At 42.2% G+C, this 20,633-nt stretch overlaps 1 protein-coding gene across 5 annotated transcripts in view; it reads right to left on the minus strand.

Annotated features, from left to right (window-relative positions):
- The window catches only part of Rnf130 (ring finger protein 130), a 100,765-nt gene that overhangs the window by 9,895 nt on the left and 70,237 nt on the right, over positions 1-20,633 (minus strand). Inside the window, exons 6-9 of one of the 5 annotated variants that reach the window (XM_038326527.2) lie at positions 13,824-13,920; positions 11,732-11,936; positions 8,483-8,573; positions 2,347-2,536 (exon numbers count right to left, since the gene is read on the minus strand). In XM_038326527.2, the coding sequence (XP_038182455.1) occupies positions 2,521-2,536; positions 8,483-8,573; positions 11,732-11,936; positions 13,824-13,920 (409 nt within the window). In that variant the 3' untranslated portion in view covers positions 2,347-2,520. The other 4 variants (XM_038326525.2, XM_038326528.2, XM_038326529.1 and 1 more) reach the window with 4 other exon arrangements.

A 20,633-nucleotide genomic window follows, 5' to 3' on the forward strand; every position in this document is an offset into this window, starting at 1 on the left:
ACACACACCAAGACTTTCTTGGTTACTGAGATCATGATTGGAACATGAAATATGATGCCAGTTAAATATCAAAAGCTACAAAAATACCAGGTTCTTATCTCCATTACTGATGACTACCTTTCCAGTCTCCACCTTTAAACATACTCCTTTTTAGTTTTTAGTTCTTGGCAAAATTATGCACCTGGTGTGAACAGTACTTATCTTGAAGGAAGCAGCACATGATGGTAAAGTCTTAGAACATGTGGAGAGGAGCATATTAAACCAGCAGAGACAGCGACACTGCCACCCGAGTCCCCATCTCCTGATGACCATTTGAAAGGGAACAGCTAATCACCAACGAGAAGAAACGGGAAAGGTAGAATTACTTTGATTTCCACTGGGATGCATTAGGTGGCAGGACTATACTATTAACTCTCTCACACACATAACACTGCCAGGAGGAACTAACTGTACTGGGGAAGATGTCAGCTCTCAACAAACCCTTCTGTTAAGAGAATAGGTCAGCTGACAGCTGTGCCATCAAGAAGACCCTTTAACCAGTGAAGTTCAGGTGTAGGAATGTAATGAGCACACGGCGTGAGTAAACATTTCTCCAATTCCATACATACGACAAAAGAATCCCAAAGCACATAGAGCAAAATCTAAGAGGATGGAAGGGAGAAGCCGAGAACTTAACGAAAGCAGTTGAAGCCTCAACACTGACGTTTCTCAGGGGGGTAGAGCAGACAGAAGAGAAGGATGGAAGGGCAGAACTGGATGCATCAACCAAGCAGACAGACACAAGGACGAAGGAAACTTTAGACCAGTATCTCTTATAAAACCAAAGAAACCATCAGCAAAATCCTAGCAAACTGGACCTGCACCGTAAACCGATCCTTACGGTGAGATTATCACGGCTGCGCTGTTGGTGCAGCCTACAATCTACAGCAACTGCTGAAAGCACCTGGGAGGATGGCAGGTCTGAGGTCATCCTGGACTGCACGGTCAAATCCTGTCTCAAAAAAGGTCAATATCATGTACTATGTTAATATGGGACAAAATGCCACAAGATCATTTCAAGAGTCATGGAGACAATTGACACCCTAAAAATTGGCATCTAAAAGTCCTGTGATAAAAACACCCCATACTCTAGGAATATATTACTTTCTCAACTTGATGGAGGGTAAATAATCTAAGAGACTCCTATAGAGAACTTCCCATTCAATGCTGACAAACTGAAATCTCCCTTCTGCCACCAAGAGCGTAACAAAGCATGAAAATCAGTTCACATCCTTTATATTCAACACCTGGCAATGTGAGGTTCTGCGTAAGGACGAACATGCAAGAAAGAATAGACTGTAAAAGATACATAAAAGACCCCTATGTTCAAATGACATAATCTTGTACATAGAAAAATCCTAAAGAAAAGATTAGTTATGTTCATCAGGTTTGCAAAGACAGCATACAAAAAAATCACATTCCTATAGGAATGAAATATTGTTGCATGATACAACATAGATGACCCCTGAATACACTGAGACTGAGATATAAGACTGTGTGTGTGTGTGTGTGTAAGACTATACTCATATGAAGTGCTCAGAATAGGTACACAGAGAAACATGCAGTAGACTTATAGCTCTTAGGACTGGCAGAACTGGGAAGTTCTGTTAGCAGGTGTGAGGTTTTCTTGTAGGTGATGAAATACTCTGGAATCAAGAGACCTGTGATGGTCGCATGCCCTATGCATACCCACAGAAACATGGTATTTCAGGGATGCTAAAGTGGAAAGCCAAGAATTTACTGCTCCAGAGTTTACAAATGTTTTACAAATGCCCACCATCCTTTAAGCATTCAACATGACAAAATAACACATTTTCTTCAATAAGGCAACAATGTTTCATTACCCCATGGTGAAATGGCTCCTGACTGCACTCCTGAAATGTGTAATGTGCACACTAAGTAGAAGGAGCATCTTTGTTTGGAAGTCCTTACAACCCTCTCCTTCATTCCATAAATTAATTTATTGAGCACTTACTACATGCAAAGCACACTCCCAGGTATGGGGGATACAATAGGGGAGCAACAGTTCAAAGTTCTCAATGTGGAGCTAAAGTCCTAGTGAAGGTGCATGGATCACACACAAAGGAAGAAGTTACCAGAGTGGATGGGCATCCTTTAAGATAAAATAGAGTAAACCATTAGCTGAGCACTAAGAATGCAGTGTCACACAGGATGTCTCTGCTCTGCTCAGGTTAAATACCAGCAGCTATGTTGTCCCTGCCCTCTTATAAAGTTACGAGCACATCCTATGTGTGGTATAATTAGCCTCCAAAACATATGTTGGTAAAAGACACTTGCACACAGTACTTTTATTTTATTATTTATTTATTTTAATACAAAGCTTTGGCATTAGCAATTTTATGAAAAAATAAAATGTACTAAAAATAAATGCTTGTGTGGCATGATTGGTAAATGATGCACAAAAATAGGTTCTTTTTTTTCCTTCAAGGCAATCAGTCAGAAAGCAGTGTTTTTCCTTCTTCAAAACCATTCTACCCTATGGAATAAAAGGGAAAACAGAGATCATTAATTAGTTCAAGGGTGCTTGTCAACATTCTAAAACAAAAGAGATGTGATCCTAACTAGAGGGTGGCCTGGGACTGTCCCCAGCCCTGGTGTCTCCCTGAGACTAGCAGTTTCCGAGTGGTCGTTTGAGCAGCTCGTCATCTTACAAGAGCTTTAATATTCCCAGAATGAAAACAGGAAAAAGACAGGCTAAAGTCTAACACATAGGAGTAGCTGTTATCCAAGCTGGTTTTGAGTTGCTGATTTTACTGCTCTTTACCATTCTAGACTACCAAGGCTACAGAAGGAGCTGAAACACAAACTTTCTGTTCCAGGAACCTCTCAGGTTTTGGGTGCACTGAGTGTTATCTTAATGTCCTGGGAACAGGTGTTGAAGAGTGCCTGCAGTCTTCTGAAGTTTCTTAGTATCCCCAGGATCCTGTTGTCTTCTTTGCAGCTCCTGGCCCTTTGCACTTGGCTTATTCCCTAAGCAGGGGTTCTCTACTTTCATGTCTGGTTCATTCCCACTGCCTAAATCATGCCATCAGTTCTGATACTTTCCTCTGTGCTGAGGATCCATGAAACTAAACTTCTCTGGCCACAACTGTTGCCCTCAGTGTTCTGTGGAGCAATCAGGGCTAAGCAGTGTAGAGAGGAGTTGGGAGCAAAGGCACTGGCCTGCATCCCACTGTCCTCCGCGAGAATCTATAGGGGACCACTCGACCCCTCTGAGCCTCAGTATTACTGTGTCTAAGCACACAAAGCCTGGCTAAGAGAGAATAAGTATGACAAGAGGGAAGAAGACCCACTCCAAGAATACACCTCAGAAAGTAATGGTAAGTATTCTTGGTAACATTAAAAACAAAGGTGGATGCTAGTCTGACCAAGAGTACTTGACTGAAAAAATAATCATCTCAAATTCTTAACTAGTGTTTCACTGCTCCTGAAGCCAGTAGGGAAGTACAAGATGGCTCACATGACAGGCGTGGCAGGCAGTAAGAGCCACTTTTGTTTTAGTCATGTATGAGGGAGGGCTAGGTCACAAAGTCGACAGATCTCACTCTGGGAGATGGTGAAAAAGAAGTCTGGAAACTATAGTGGTATATTCTTCAGGAAACTCTGTTTTTGAAATTCAAAGTCCAGCAAAAGGCAACTAGAAAGCTATCCTAATCCTTGTCACATGGGCTCTGATTCCACCTAACAGTTATGTGACTCAAAGGGAGACCTGCTTCTCACAGCCCTAAACTGTAGCTTCTGGAGAGCTCATTAGCTCATCAGTTGTTCATATGGACAACTCTGCCTGAGAGAAGTTGTTTTCTTCTTTGAGTCCAGTCCTCCCTGAGGCCTCAGGGTTCTAGAACTACAGCAAACCTTGCACTTTTTCTGCACTGGTTGTGCAGTATGAGGCTACTGTGAGCACAAAGGAGTGTGCAGTCCACAGCAGATCCTCCGTTCTCCAGCAGTACTTGAGACAGACACCTCTACCGTCTTCTTCCTCCTTTCTAAGCAAAGCATCTCCATGATGTCTAATGACTCTATTTTCAGACCTTTTATATCAACACTGTGCTGATCTGCCAGTGTCCTGAGACAGAAGCCTAACTAGCTGGCTGTGGTGGTGTACTCCAGAAGACAAGAGTAATGAACAGAATTAAGAAATATTCAGTACAGAGAAAAACAGGATCATCACTGCTTTTAACTGGTTGATAAATGTCTACGACGACACCTGGAAAGCTCACCAGAACTATCAGTGAGGTGTGGAATCCATCTACCTGCTGAAGAGTCCAGAAGCCAGGACTTCTCTGTAGTAGGTCCCAGCACAGATCTATACACTTGATCACATTAATCTCGGCATATGCATTTCCTGTTGCCCAGACCAATGAAAAAAATCCCGAGTATCTGAGCTACATATCTCTGCAAATCTTAAGATGTGATTTTTTTTGAATCAGAGTCTACAGACTAAGAGATGGGCCCTAGATATATAGTCTAACCTCCCACTAGATATATAGTCTAACCTCCCACTAGATATATAGTCTAACTTCCCACTAGATATATAGTCTAACTTCCCACTAGATACATAGTCTAACTTCCCACTAGATACATAGTCTAACTTCCCACTAGATACATAGTCTAACTTCCCACTAGATACATAGTCTAACTTCCCACTCAACCTAAAAACCTCTCCTACATCATCTACTTATGTGTTCCTCAAATAAAAACAAGGGTGAAACTAACTTTCTCACAGAGAAGGAAGGTGTCCAAATAGAAGCTGGCAGGTGCTGGATCTCACAAGGCTTATCTGAATAAGCAGAACGGTCTTGCTGATGTGGGCACTGAGAATCACGGGGTGAGGAAGGCGCTAGGGCTGGAGTCCTTTTGCTCTGCGTTACTTCTCTGACCATCACCCTATTCATGCCTGCAGTCTCGGATTTCCCCAGATTCGTGTGCAGTGTTAAAAGTTTTGAGGCACAATCAGTTACAGAAGCACACTTAAATAAGTACTCTTTCACTGAACAAAGGACGCCAAAATACACAGATTTCTGAAGCAGCCAATAGCATTGAATCCTTGGTAAATGGTACCCAAGAACGAGTGTTGTGCCCGTCTTGGCTGCCCCCTGGTGGTAATCAATGTACTTACAGCAAAAAGCAAGGGGGTCTGGACCTGCCTGGGTTCTGCATGGCTGCCCTAACATCTGCCAGGCTGCCTGCTCTTGCTTACAGGGTTTGTGAATGAGCACACTGCACTGCTGAAGCTGTCAGGAAAGAAGACTGTCCTCATGGGTACTTTTGTGCTGGGGTTACTGTCAGTTTCTAGACAGTCACTAAAATGTTAATACATTTTCCCATCTGTTTATAGACAATTGGACAGGTTAAATCAGAATGATGGGATGATTAAAATTAGAAAGGATCCCATTTTGGCTATAAATTTATTGGCATGTAAGGGAAAATGAGTACGTAGATTAAAAAAAAATCCATGAACAAAAAATTTAAAAATTGCTATTTTTTTTTGTTTGTTTTTCGAGACAGGGTTTTTCTCTGTGTAACAGCCCTGGTTGTCCTGGAACTTTCTTTGTTAACCAGGCTGGCTTCAAACTTACAGAGATCCACCTGCCTCTGCCTCCCAAGTGCTGGGATTAAAGGCGTGCGCCACCATGCCCAGCCTGCTAAAAAGCTTTTATCTGGAATAAAATAATTTAGGAATTTCCACCAACCTTTTAGAGACACACTGGCACAGAGTAAAACTGATCTTTGTCTCCCACAATAAAATGGTCTTTTTAAAAAAATCACGTGATTCATGATGCAAAAGCAACAAGATCCCCAAGTCACACAGAAGCTCACAATGGAAAGAAAAACATTCTAAAAATATAACCTAAGAAACTCACCACTAATATTTTGGTGACTATCTTTTCGTGTACCCTCAGGTGTGTACACACACAGGTGCACAGGCACGCACACACTCACTCAATGTTCTCTCTAAATGAGATTATGGATGCTGTTCTTTAGGATGGCTTTGAAGGCAAAGAAGTAACAGTCAAATGAACAATGGCAAATCAACCATCTACAAAGGCTAATGGGAGAAGGGTTGACCAAGACATAGTTGTGAAGACCCATGGCTTAGGTTCTGAGTAACGCATTTATGCATGGAACTGAAGCAGTATGACCCAGGCACTTGGGTTTCTATTTAAGCATTCTTAAAAGCATCTGGGAAGATTCTGATGAGAGGACCATTAAACTGTCTAGTAGTTCTATAGAAGTGCCCAGAGCATCACTATTTATTTGTACTGGTTGTTACTCATGGTTGAATTTTTAAAAATATTTAATTACATTTACTTTATTTAATTACATTTACTTACTTTATGTGCTGGTGTGTGTGTGTGTGTGTGTGTGTGTGTGTGTGTACGGTATTTGCAATGACATGTGTGTGGAGGTCAGAGGGCAACTTGCAGTAGTTATTTTTTTCTTCTACACGGTAGATTCTGTGACTGAACTCAAGTCAGGCTTAGCAGCAAGTGCCTTTACCCACTGAATCATATCACAATTCCCCTCATTGGTAAAATCTTAAGAACTGGGCTTTGTTGGGCTGTGGTAGTGCATGCCTTTAATCCAGCAGTTGGGAGGCAGAGGCAGGTGGATCTCTGTGAGTTCAAGGCCAGTCTGGTCTACAGAGTGAGTCCAGGATAGACAGAGCTATGTAGTGAGACCCTGTCTTGAAAACAAAACAAAAAAAGAACTGGGCTTATTATCTAACTTGATTGGGAATAAGCAAGACAGTGGCTGCAGACCAGACAATGACTTCACTGTGAATGGAAGTGTTTTTGAAATCATGGGCAACCACAGCGTTCCTAGGCACTGTAACTGATTTCAAGGACAATGTTAAACTAATTTGCTTTATTAAAAGTAGACGGCCATCTTTTAAATTTTAAATTATGTTTATCTATATTTTTATGTCTGTGTGCATATGCATATGGCGTGTGTGTATGTGTAGGTCAGAGGACAACTTGTGGAAGCTGGATTGATCTCAGGTCCTCAGGCTTGGCAGCAAGTGTCTTCCCTGCTGCGCCACACTCCTGGTCCCAGATGGCCATGAATCTCAGCGGAGCTAGTTTGGCTAACATTTATTGAGCACTTATTACGTATTAGGCACTGTGCTAAGTCCATAGCCCTATGATGTAGAATAGTCATTATTTGCTTATTTTGATAATTAAAATCATCTTCAGATAAATTAAAATGCCCAATGGAAAATGGGGTTGCTGAGTGAGAGTCAAATCTAGGTGTGACTGACTCTAGAATCTGAGCAACTGGTACCGTGTTCTGACGGAAAACTGTATCTAGCAGTGTCCACAGAAGTAGCTAGCTCCTGACCTAATAGACAGGCGAAGGCTATTCATATATAAAGGGTGAAGAACACCAAAGTATCACAATAGCCTCTCAGCATGTGCGGGGTCACGGACGGCAGAAGATATTTCCTGCAAGATTTTTGTCAACAGATCAGGCTGGAGATAGTATGTCAGGGAAGTGAAAGTTTTGTGTTTCTAAGGTTAAACATTATTAATTATTCCAGGAGATCGTTTACAGTTGACTACTTAAAATGCTACGCTGTACTCCGATACGGAAAGCACACGATGTGCACCAGCAGCAATGTAGGCTCAAATCTGGGCACTGGCCCAGGGCTGTGCCCATCTCTAAGTAGTATGAATACTCAGGTAAAAGAGAGGCCTGAATAGTAAAACAAAGGAAAACCAAACCCTTCCATTATCCTATCACTGTGGGATGCTACTTCTGGGAAATCATTGCATCTAAAGGACTAAGATATCTATCCTACAGTAGCCCTCATAGCGACATGCAGCGGCTGCCAGCATTCCTAGCTCTGTGCATTTCTTGTGGGAAGGTCATCTCACCATTAAGAAGCCTGACTGGTGTTCTTCCTTGTGGAGGCCAACTTTGCCTTTCTGTAACCTATCTTTTCTGTCCTTAGACAGACAGTCTATTTTGACATCTCTACCTCCCAACAGTTCTGAGAGCAGCAGATGTGCTTCCTGCTTCCTTCCTGTCCTTGACCATAGGCAAAGGTCTCAGCATGCTCCCGAAAGCTGACTGAAGCTCCTGGTGAAATCTATGAGCACACACAGAGTGAGGCTCTTCCTGTAACACACCAAGACTGCTCTGGTGTCCTGGCACGTGTGTGACGCTGTGGATCCAGCCTGTACTAAAGAGAGCCTCCAGAGTTTTGCTCATATATACTGGTCTTACTGAACAAAATGAATTCCCATTCTGTGTAACTAAAAATAGATGGCTCATGAAATAAATTTTTTGTTAACTATGATCCCACTGGGATCAGCATGAAACAGGTGGGAAGCCAAGTCTCACCACCTTCATGAAAATTACATGTTTTCTTGGGGTCATCTGGCACATGCAATCCAAAGAACAATTTGTTACTTACTCATTGGCATTCAAGCTAGCTGTGGCTCTGATGATCATGTAGCAGAGCGTGAGAGCACTGAGGAGGCCAAAACTGGCAATAATAAACCATTCTTCTGTCGACAAAGGAAAGGGAGGAGATCACTCTGGGGAGAAGATTTAAGTCAAATCGATGTCAACACTTCCCTCAAATGCAACGAAGCAGACGTCAACGGAGGTGTAAGCCAAGGCTGGCTCAAGGAGGTCAAGCAGGAGGAAGTTTGCCAGAAAGCTACTAACTAGAGAAGGTTAGTGGAGTACTGGGAAAAGCTGCAAGGAGAAAGGAAAGCATGGCTCAACCGTTTCTTTCAGTTTCGATCCAGAAGTACACGAGGAGCGTGACTACCAAAAGGCACAGGAAAATTATGTAGGAGAACTGTACATGTACATAGGTATCACTGTGAATTTAAATGACAGTAGAATAATCATACTTAATTTCTCAAATTTCCTTTTTGTCATTTCTGTATGATTCTAACACTCAATCTTAGAAAAGGACTAGGAGCAGGGAGTGGGGCTCTCAAAAGTCTTAGTGTATGCTAATCAGAAAGCTGCTCCTTCAAGATACTCATGTTTGCATTTTCTCTTATCTATCAGTTTAGAGTATTCATACTAAAAAGACACATCACAGTTGTGCCAAGAAAACAGGTCCAGGACTCCGGCTGGGAAGTAAAACTGGTCCTTGTGTTTGTAGAAAAGTAGGAGGGGCCGTGACTGACAAGGTGTGTAGAAGTCAAAATCAAAGTCATGCATACATTGGGATAGAGGAAGACTAACCTTGGGGCCTGAGAGCCAATCTGACTTGCTCCAAAGTCATAACTATAATACGTTGCCAAGGATAAACTAAATTGGGAGGGTTTAAAAAAGTAATCCTATAAAATTCCTCTATGTCTGTAACAAGGCACGACGAATGTTCACATGCAAAGCTGTGCCTACAGGACTGCTGCTTCATTTTAACAATTTTTAGTTAGTATACAAAATAATGGCTTTCATATGACTTCATTTACGTAATATAGTTATTTCTTTCAAAACTTTTAATTTTCAATTATGTGTATGTGTGTGCATATGTATATGTGAGCATATGTGCCTACGGAGGCCAGAAGGTATGGGACCCCCTGGAGCTGGAGTTACCTCATGTGGGTGCTAAGAACTGAACTTGGGTTCTTGGAAAGAGTATCAAGGGCTCCTAACAACCCTACTTTGGTTATTTCTTAGTCTGGGTTTCATGAATTCCAAAACTGCATAAACCGTGTGTGAGCAGGCCTTTTTTTTCCCCCTAGAAAAGGTAAGGGTAAGAGAACTTTCTCTCTAGGCTCCCAGGATGCTAAGCTTGTTCTATGAGCTCTACCTTCACTGTCCTGGTTGGTTTATATGACTAAAATGCTTTGTGAACTCTTCATATAACGCTGCAGCCACTGCTTCTTGGATACAGATTTCCTTGTCACTAGATTTAAGCTTTTTATTTAAGTCAAAATGGACACTCAAGAATCCATGTGAAATCCACTGTTTTAACCTGTGCATGTTTTTAGTTGGAAATAATGTATACTGGTATTTTTAAAACTCAAGAGATGAATTATTGTTGATGAATTATCAACAGCAAGGAGAGTAACATAATATTAATTCTTTTCTTTTCTTTTTGGCTATAGCTGAGGCTGGTCTTGAATTTAAAATTCTTTTGCTTCTGCCTCCTAAGTGCTGGGAATGCTGGGATTACAAGCATGTACCACTGTGTCCACTGAGCTGCCACCAAGCCCACATTCTCATAAACCGTTGTTCACAGACTAACATTTAGAAACTTCAGTCACATCTATTTTTCTGAATCCTGAACACATGTATCTGTGTCTTTGCATGTGAGAAATACCATCGCCGCACCACCTGGTGGAGCCAAGAGTACTTCAGCAGCAGTCTCCCACTGCTGGGCATCAGCACAGTGCCCTGCACACAGCACATGCTGGCGGAAGTTCCTGCACTTGTTATGATAATACAGGGATTTGGAAGGAAAAGCGGTACTTTGGGTCTAGATAATCACATGAATTTTCTTTACTGGCATTATGTGTAAATTCTAATAAAGGTGGTTTTTTGGGTATATTTTTATCATCAAAATATTTTGTTATCAAGATTTTGAAGACAGTTCCACATAAAAATGACAAGATGTGTGCTTAATGTAGTAGGTGCTCAATAAATGCCTGGTCAATGAAGGACTTATAAAAGCGCAATTTTAAATCACCTTTATCTCCTTTCATACTGCTAGACCAAGTTTTGAAACTCTGGACCATAAAACCTAAATGCCAAAGTAGGAAAACCATGAAATGTTGCTAAGACAAGCATTGGGAAATGGTAAGAAATGAGTCACACTATATCAAAGAATAGTCTTCTTATAACAGAATGAAAGCTCTTGGCCTTCAGACAAATGGCAACCTCTGGGTGGTTCAAAACCACGCATTTCAACAAAACAGATCACAGAAGCCTTAACAAGCTATCCCATAAACTGCTTCCCCCATGTTTGTTACTGACTCCCAGAGGTAAGTGGAGCCTCATCAGCTCTAGGCTTGAAGTCCTGGTAAGCAGCAGCATAATTAGAAAAGGCAGCACCAGAGTGGCGACGAGAGATGGGTGAGAGGTTGTTAGATGGAAACTGCATGTAAAGAATGAAAACGGAGAAAAGGATTTGCTTGTTACAGGATGAATGCCTTGCCTACAACACCATACACACGCCACCAACCGACCCACTCACACTGTATACAGACGGGCACTGCCCTCACAACAGTACATTTTTGCTTATTAACAGTTCAACAATAAAGACATTTCATAACGAGCCCAGAATATTTTTTAGGTTCAAATTCTACATTAGATTTTCACCAAGTTGCTTACAGCCTGGAAGATCACAGGCAGCAGTGCTCAGCAAACAATACACTAGCATTGCTGCCTGCCGGCCCATGCTGCACGCCAGTGTCTCCCTTTAAAATGTCTATTTGCAATGCAATGATTTCAAAGCATGGCTTACTGAACAGCCATTAAGACAAACCTTTAAACAACTAACCATGTAATCACCAGCATGCACATTCCTTACTATGAACAAAGTTTATAATTCTAAACAGCTATTTATATGTATATATTCTTGTTTCCTTTATGAAAACTGCTGGACCACATGACTTCAACTTTCTCCTTGACAGTCACCGCATACCAACACAGGCAGCAATGCCGTCTGGTGCCTGGGCAAAGGGTCCCCACTTACTTGTTACTGCAATGTTGATTTCACCCGTCCGGGGAGTGAGCTCCCCATCTTGAGGAAGAGGTGATATGCCTGAAGTTCGCAGTGGCTCAAGGCCAAGGGAACTGTCACTGGCAAGGTCACCGAGGGCTGATCTTCGGTTAACTGCTTGGGTTCTGGTGAGCCTTTCCATATCCAATGCTACATTATCAGTACACGGCAGATTTGGCTGCAAAATATTTCCAGATTAAAAAAAAATCAAATCATTATAAGAACAAGTTTATAAAACCCTGAATGTTTAACACCCACTCCCAGAACTTCACCATGCTTTTCCACATAACCACTTCTCATTTACCTGCCCATCTATCTTTCCTACTATCATTTAAGAAGCTTTCTTCAAAGAATCAGTTGATTTTCCCCCAAACGTACACAGGAAAACCAAAATCAATAGCTCAAAACTGTCCACTGTAGCTTGGCAAAAAAATAATAACCAAGCCGGGCGGTGGTGGCGCACGCCTTTAATCCCAGCACTCGGGAGGCAGAGGCAGGCGGATCTCTGTGAGTTCGAGGCCAGCCTGGTCTACAAGAGCTAGTTCCAGGACAGGCTCTAAAAAAGCTACAGAGAAACCCTGTCTCGAAAAAACAAACAAACAAACAAACAAACAAAAAATAACCATTTGTGGTCTCAGTCACAGGCAAAGGGAGGCTAATGGCATTTACAAAGCTGGCACATTCATATTGAAAGTTTACTTCATTATCTTAATGTTTTTTTTTTCTTTTTAAATATTTATTTATTTATTATGTATACAATATTCTGTCTCTGTGTATGCCTGCAGGCCAGAAGAGGGCACCAAACCCCATTACAGATGGTTGTGAGCCACCATGTGGTTGCTGGGAATTGAACTCAGGACCTTTGGAAGAGCAGGCAATGCTCTTAACCTCTGAGCCATCTCTCCAGCCCCTCATTATCTTAATGTTAAATGTCATTGTTAGCATCTACCTTCAGAGACAAAGCACATAGCAAGAGCAGATCAAAGCTGAGGTCTGTAAACTGTAAGAAAATAATCTGCGTCAACGCCTGAGCCTCCAGCTACAGCTGAAGTCCACCCATGGAGAGCTGGGTGTGAACACTCACAGCAGAGTAAGAGGAAGACAGCATATGAAAACAGAGCTCGGAAAAATGGCAGACAAAAAGGACAGCCAAGACCCAGGGCTACTGCTTCTAGGGCAAAAGAATTCTGTTCCTGAGTCTCCCAAAGTTCTAAAAAAAAAAAAAAAAAAATTAAAAGCGCAATATAAGAGCTGATGTTTATAGTAATGTCACATCCCAAGAATGTCAACTGTCATTTATTCCAGAAGGCATCCTGTCATTAAAAATGGACAGAAAACAAGTTACTATTTCCACATGCTGGCCATATGAGAAAGTATCTGCTGAACTAGTTGTACACAGAGGATGACTTGGCCCCCAGACAACAGTCAGCAATGTTGTTGACCTTTTTCTTTCTTTTAAAAGTATATCCTGAATATATACTTGTTTATTATTTTAGTTCTGAGCCTTAGCCTTTAACGATGAGCTATCCCTCCAACCCCATATACCTTTCTTAAGCAAGAAATGTAAGAAGTCTCCACCATTCTCAGTGTATGCTCTGGCACCAGTTGCAGCTGACCCAGTGCAGCGTACTTGGCTAACACAGCTATCAAGCTGCTCAAGGTTCTCTGGTGCTTTTTGGTTAACATCTGTGTTCATTGCAAGTTACGGACACCCAAAGACGTGAAAGGCAAGCTTAAGAGGGCAGAAATGACATCATTTCATAGTTTAGCAAAGTTACTATTAGATCACAGTTTTCTACATCCTATTTCTTTCATGTGCTCTCCATCAGAAGCACACTTTTCAAAACAGACTAGTATAGTTATTTACATTCTCTTCCCGTGGCTCCGAGAGGTTTAGAACTTTGAAGTCACCTGGAAGAAGGGCACTGTTGCACAAAAAAAGGCCACATAGCAAAGAAAGCAAGAGTCTTCTAAAGAGATTTGGCCATGGCTTCTATTATGCTAGTTGCATTACACCGCATGTGAATATGATATTACACAAAGTAGTGACAAGCAGGGAACATACCACAATTCCTAGGGCTTTCAAAATATTAAGTTTGCACATAGGACAGGTACAGTGTTCACTAAGCCAGGGATCCACACATGACTTGTGGAAAACATGCCTAGAAAACAACAGAGAATTATGTCACAAATTACATATTGAAGAACTCCAAGGTCAAAATGGAAAGAATTAGAATTTTTTCTGCTTTAGGGGATTTTCAACACCCAAGAGATAAATAGTGGAGCACATAAAAACATAGCCTACAGAAATTTTCCTGTACCTAACAGCACTGTGTAATGCGCGTGAGAGGGATACAGACGCCTGAACTTCTGTGCTGTGGATCCACCATAGGCCCTCTTGCGTGCTGTAAGTGAGGGGCTTGCTGAGCTGTCCAGGATGGTCGCAAGCTCACAGTAATACAAACTAGGTGGGACTGTGGGTACAAACCACTGCACCCAGCTTGTCTTTTCATGCCAATGAATTCCAAAAGACTTGAAAAAAATCTAGAAAATTGTATTAAAAATAAAGATAACCAGACTTTATAAACAAGCTATATTTTAGAAGGATAGCTCATGTAGAAAAATGGAATTCTGGTGGAGGGTGGTGGTGGATACCTTTAATCTCAGCACTCGGATCTCTGTGAGTTCGAGGCCAGCCTAGTCTACAAGAGCTAGTTCTGGAAAAGCTCCAAAGCTACAGAGTAAAACCTGTCTCAAAACCCCCCATCCCTGAAAACAAAACAAAACAAAACAAAACAAAACCCAAAATGGAATTTCACACAGATGTTAAGTTGCAGTTAAATTAAGAGTTCTCTGGATAAATGTTAGCTTTATGGAATTCAACCTAGGTTGAATATTGGTAGAAGTCACAGAGCAGTTAGAACTCTTAAGGTGGTTAATGTTATCTAAGAATGAGATCATCAGTTGGTGATTCTTGGCTGAAATGTTAAATGTTAAATGATAGGGGACAATGACATCCTCTCCTACTTGTGAGAACATAAAGTCACATCCTCCTGATGGGGTCAGCCACTCAGAGAGGGTCTGTATTCTTGGAAAAGGAACTTGTTCCCATGGGAAGTCTGGAAAAGACTTTGAAGGACAGGCAAAGGTCGCCCAAGTTCTGGCACCCTTGTACAGGAACCGGAACAAGTTGCAACCCAGCACCGGGAGCCTGGAGTGCTAGGCTGACACAAAGGCATCAACAGATTCTCAGGCAGGTTTGGAAGAATTGATACAATCTGAGTTTGGGATAAAAAGGTAATTTGAGAGATACCAAATTGGGTCATCATATACCTTAATTGTTTTAATTTAAAACCTTGTTAATTTATAATTTAATATTCTGGCTACTATTTGAAAATAAAAATTTTAAAAAGATGGTCTAGAAAACTTTTTAGTAGGATGACAATTTCAGCCAATAATTTATGCTATCCCATAGTTTCCATTTGATGGCCTTATAACCCATTTCTTTGGAGACCAGAATCAAGATCCTGAAGTCTTGCTTTATCAGTCTAGTCTGAGACTTTCAGACAGGGCATTCTCACTCCTGAGGACCTTCTTTAGGGGTTTTATAGGCTGGAAAGCTATCAGTCCATACGGAGACTTACAGTTATAGAATACAAGGTGTTATGACTTCCTCCTCCTACTTATATGGACCAGAGAAAAGCAAGGTGCTTCAGAGGACTCAGCCCTTACTAAGGGTCATGTGCAGCTACTGCTCAGAGCACTCAACGGTACCAAGGTAGGCTGCAGTGGAGCACAGACCAGAACAAGGCTGCTGCTACAGTTTCTTTTTAAAAACATTATTATTTGTGGGTATGCACAACATGCTTACAATGTGGGAGTCAAGAAGAAAACTTGAAAGAGACAGTTCTCTCCTACAACTATGTGAATTCCAGGGATCAAACTCAGGTCATCAGACTTGGTGGTAAGTACCTCTATACATTAGGTTATCGCTCCACCCCGAAATATTTCTTAATCTCTGCGGGGCCTGCAAAGATCCCTTTAGATCTCATCTAAATTGTAGAATCTAAACTACAATCACCCAATCTGTATACGTCTGGGAGCAACTGATAGACGTCTGGGGGCTTAGCTAGTGCCAGGACAGGACTGTCGAGTGGGACAGTCGAGAAGGTGTTCTAGTTTTAGGATGGACAATGGGATTTGGCTGTCAAGAATAGAAAAGATCATGTGATCTCTGAATGAGTTGCTTTGGTTCAGGAGTGAGATGTATGAAGGTGGGTGTGGTAGCTGAATTTTAACCAGCAGATAGTAGAACCCTGGTTAAGCAAGCAGCAGCTGTCTGCAGATAAAGATTTGGCTCTGGGGCTGGAGAGATGGCTCAATGATTAAGAGCATTTCCTGCTCTTGCAAAGGTCCTGAGTTCAATTCCCAGCAACACATGATGGTTCACAACTATCTGTAATGGGATCTAGTGCCCTCTTCTGGCCCGCAGGCATACATGCACGCAGAATACTGTATACATAATAAATAAATATTAAAAAACAAAGATTTGGCTCTGTCCAGGGAAGTGTTTTTGCTCTTCCTATTACTGGTTACTCAGGAAAAAACAAGATGGCGTACCTCCCTTACTTAATTTCTCCCAATGATGGGATGACAGGGCCATACGACTCTAACATTTTCACATGCTATGAGGTTTTCACACACACAGTTTAAGGGCTTACAACTTGTCTGTTCTGTTGACCTTAAATGAGCCATAAGTGGATTTTTTTTAAATGTTGGGATTCTTAAGTACTTATTTTCTTATAGTTTTGTTGACCTAAAAGAAAAACTGTTCTATCCCATTAGTCAATTACTGTGTTCCCCTTTGTGTGGTTACAGAAGATAATAAAGACTATCTGGCTATCTGTAGACAAAAAAGAATCTCTCTTTCTTAGTTAACTCAAAACCTAAAAGAAGTATTTCTTCTCTCTAAAAACAAAAGTTTCTAGCTATCACCCATAGCCCAGACAACTATTCCAACCCCTTCCCGTGGCCCAGAGCCAAGCCTTTCCAGTTCCCACAGCCCAGCTTCTCCAGGCCTGTCTCTAACCCCACAGCTTTTCGGATAAACCAAGCCCTGTTCTCTGCATTCATCAGCCTCGAGCAATCCTGCACTCTCCTACCTGGTCACCTTTGGGAACAAATGCTTAGGCTTGTAGCTGCCCCTTCTTCACTATTTTCTTGCGACCACTTCCTCAGCCCGCTGCTCACCATGCCCATCATGCCCTTCATCTTGTTTCTGGGCAAAGCTTTGCCACTGAGCTCTGGACCCTTGGTCCACTACTCTCCTTGCCTCTCAGCTGTCTGCCCTGAAAGACCACGGGTGGGAGACTGCGGAGGACAGGCTTGGTACCTCGTGAGGCTGACTGCAGCACATGAAAACTGTACCTGGAAGACCTTGAGAAGCACTAAGGTTTGGCTAAATAGGCAAAGTAACCTTAATGTTCCATACAGTATCCCAATAAATGGCAAGAATCGTTTTGAACCATCATGAGGCAGAGGGTGCACCACAGGGGCCAGACCTTGAAAAGCAGTTCTTCCTCACTGTCTTGAGAGACTCTTGTAATAAAAATACACACAGCAGCAGAAAGGGGCTAAGTGGTGGACTGGGATACGCAGAGAACTGTAGACCAACGTATCAGAGCTTCCACCACAACTATTACTTCTGTAGGAAATGCTGTGAGATACACAATGGGGAACACACAGATTATGGAAGAAACAAAGCCTGCAACACTAAAATGCAGTGCCTCCTCGCTCCTACTCCCCAGGGGCCAGAAACAGAGAGGTCAGAAAGCAGTGGGGCTGGGGGAGGGGGAGGCATCTACACTGGAGGTGAGTTGTTTTTACAACTCTAAAGCCACTGGGTGTCCTGTTAAGGACCTGGCAAACATGAAAGGATCCAGGATTATTAAAGGTCAGACACAAGAACTCCTTCCCCAGCCAGGCCTGGCAGATGCTGTTTAAGCCGATCTCCCTTTGAGATGGGGGTGACTGCAGCAACTCCCTAGCCAGCCAGTTGCCAGCTTCCTGACCTGTTTTAGCACCAGCTGGCATCTTCATGTTGTGGCACTCTCCTTAGTATTTCTACCTACTAACATCTTGTGGCTAACCTTTAAATAAGGTGGCTGTTTCTCAGTTTTGGAGCCATGATGGCTAATATCCAAAAGGCGATCAACTGTAATCAACTGACACAAGCAGGAGGTCCCCAAAGCAATGCCAACTGCCATCTGTCCACAATAAATTTGTGAGATAGAGGACAAAAAGAAAAGGTCATGTGACAAAGCAATTCACAAGAGGTCTGATATTTATAGAAAAAGGTTTGGTTCAGAACAGTCTTGTTAAAAATGAAGGACAGACAGACATAGACATCTGGCTGTCTTCTGACTGAGGAGAGACAGCAAATAAAGATTCTATCTAAAGCTAGCTGCAGGGTAATATAAGGGTCAGAATTAAAAAAAAATAGGAATTTCAAAGGCTTGATTATGACTGAACGCTGATTAGCAAAGATAGAACAAAAAGCCAAGGGGACAGTCAATAGATCAAGGTCCCCTTTCGCTGGCAGGCAAAGACCCAAGTAGAAGAAATAGCAGCACCAGACCAGAGCTGAGCTGCCAAGGAGGGTGTAGTGGTAGACATGCTGGAGGCCTGGTGATATAAAGCTCAGGGAAATTCAACAACTATTCTCTCTATGAAGCTGATGGTAAAGTTCACTTGGCTGAGAGTGAACAATGGGTAAGGGAAGTGTTTAAGGAGACACTGCTGTGATAAACAGGGAGGGTCAGCCAGGATAGCAGAAAGACTGGTTAAAACTTGGCATCCAGCCAGGGGTGGAGCTCTGTCTGTGCAGTCTGTCCAAACACCAGGCGGAAGACAGCGAGGGACAAAAGTGCTGAGCCACATGAGATGGAGAAATCCAGGGAAGGCTCAGGGTCAAAGAACATACAGATAAAATAAAGAAGGGGTATTCCAGGTGGAAAGACACCAAACAGGGAAAATTACCACAGGTACTGGAGAGTCATTGGCTGGAAGTAAGCTTGGAGAAGATTTGGGATCAACACTTCCTGGGTCAACTTCTTCTAGGTCAGTGGTTCTCATCTGGAGACATTCTGGGTTGTCAAAACTGTGGTACAGTACTTCTGGGGAGTAGTGGCAGAGGCTAAGGACAATGCTGAATGTCCTGTGTTGTACAGGGCAGCTTCCCTCACCTTCTTCAAACAAAGATTCATCTGATTGAAATGTTAGCAGTGCCAAAGCCGAGAAACCCTGTATAGGTCGAAGGTTGTCACAAAAGATTGCTCAATGGTAAAAGTTAATTTTTACTGCACCCGAGGATGGTAGTGTTGTTTAAGGTGAGGGGACAACATGTTCTGAGTAGGCTGAACACTGTCATTTAGAGAAAGCGTCAATTTACAGAGACTTAAGAAAGCAGCTGGTTTCAAAACAACATGGAGAGCGGACAGTCAGTGTAGCACATCTGTATAATGTGTGGGCAAGACAGCGGAGGGAGAAAGCAAAGAAATCCCTCAAGTCTAACTATGTTTGAGCTCTTTAAAGCAGCTCACAAACACAAAGGCTAAGCAGCAACTGTCTTTTTTTGGCTGTAGAAAGTTAAGGTTCCACAAAGCTGTGGACCTCAGTGGAGAGTGTGACCCTCTGTTATCAGAAATCACTCAGGAACTTACTAAAGGTGAATGGTGGTGTTCCACTTAAGGTCTTTATAAAATTGCTCATTGAATTGACAGGGAGCTGGGTTGAGAAAGCTCTGAGAGTTAAAGTGGCGAGGGGGAGAGGGAGAAGAGAGAGAGAGAGAGAGAGAGAGAGAGAGAGAGAGAGAGAGAGAGAGAGAGAGAGAGAGAGAGAGAGAGAGAGAGAGAGAGAGAGAGCGCGAGCGCGAGCGCATTCAGAATGAACCTGGAAAAGTCAAGGCAAGGCTTCAGGGATGGCAAGAATGAGAGCAAGCAGCCCAGAGTCCTCTATTTTAGGATCAGACTCCCTTGAGGAAGACACTTTCATTTTAATAATAACAGTGAATGATTTTTTTCCCCTTTCTGCTTTAGGTACCAGCTGGGTCCAGTGGTTCCTGGGCAGGGGATAGGAAGAAAAGAAATTTAATGTTCAGCTTCTTCCTGGTCAAAGCAGGCACTTGCTGGCTCTGCTTTCTTCTCCCTACTTGCTTCATAAACATGCTTCCTTAAGCCTCACTCACACACTTCAATTTTAAATAACTGAATGAGGAAAAATGGCCAGTACATAATTTTCTGCAGGGCTGCTTACACTGAGTTCGGTTAAGATCTTTCTTTATGTAACCTAGAATTGGAATGGTTACTCCAGAATCTTGAACTTCTATTTCTGATTACAGCATTCTTCTGGAGATTCAAGATTAAAAATCAAAAAACAAAAACAAAAAAAGCAATCTATTTTGTGTGCATTTTCTAGACACAAAATGTTACTTTCTGAGTAAGTAAAATAGGACTGGTAGCTTCATGGAGGCACAGCAGCCTACAAATATTTTATTCAGTCACAAGTTCAAAAGGTAGGGTCATATGAGTACCTTTTCATGAGATGAGAGAAGAAAGTAGAAATCTTTGGTTTTAGGTTCTTAGTAGGTGATTTTGCATTTTATACACAAAATAGGATATCTTGGTGCTGTATGTTCCCTAGTTTAGTACAGAACATGGTAGAAATCAACATGCTTATAAAGGAAACTTGTATGGCCCAGTCTGGTGGTGCAGGTCTGTAAGCTCAGTTACATGGGAAATTGAAACATGAGTCTGGCAAGTTCAAGGCCAGTCTGGGCTACAGAATGACTTCAAAGTCAGTCGGGGCAACTTAATGA

Source organism: Arvicola amphibius, chromosome 4 (assembly GCF_903992535.2).
Source record: "Arvicola amphibius chromosome 4, mArvAmp1.2, whole genome shotgun sequence".
In the NCBI taxonomy this organism is placed as follows: Eukaryota; Metazoa; Chordata; class Mammalia; order Rodentia; family Cricetidae; genus Arvicola; species Arvicola amphibius.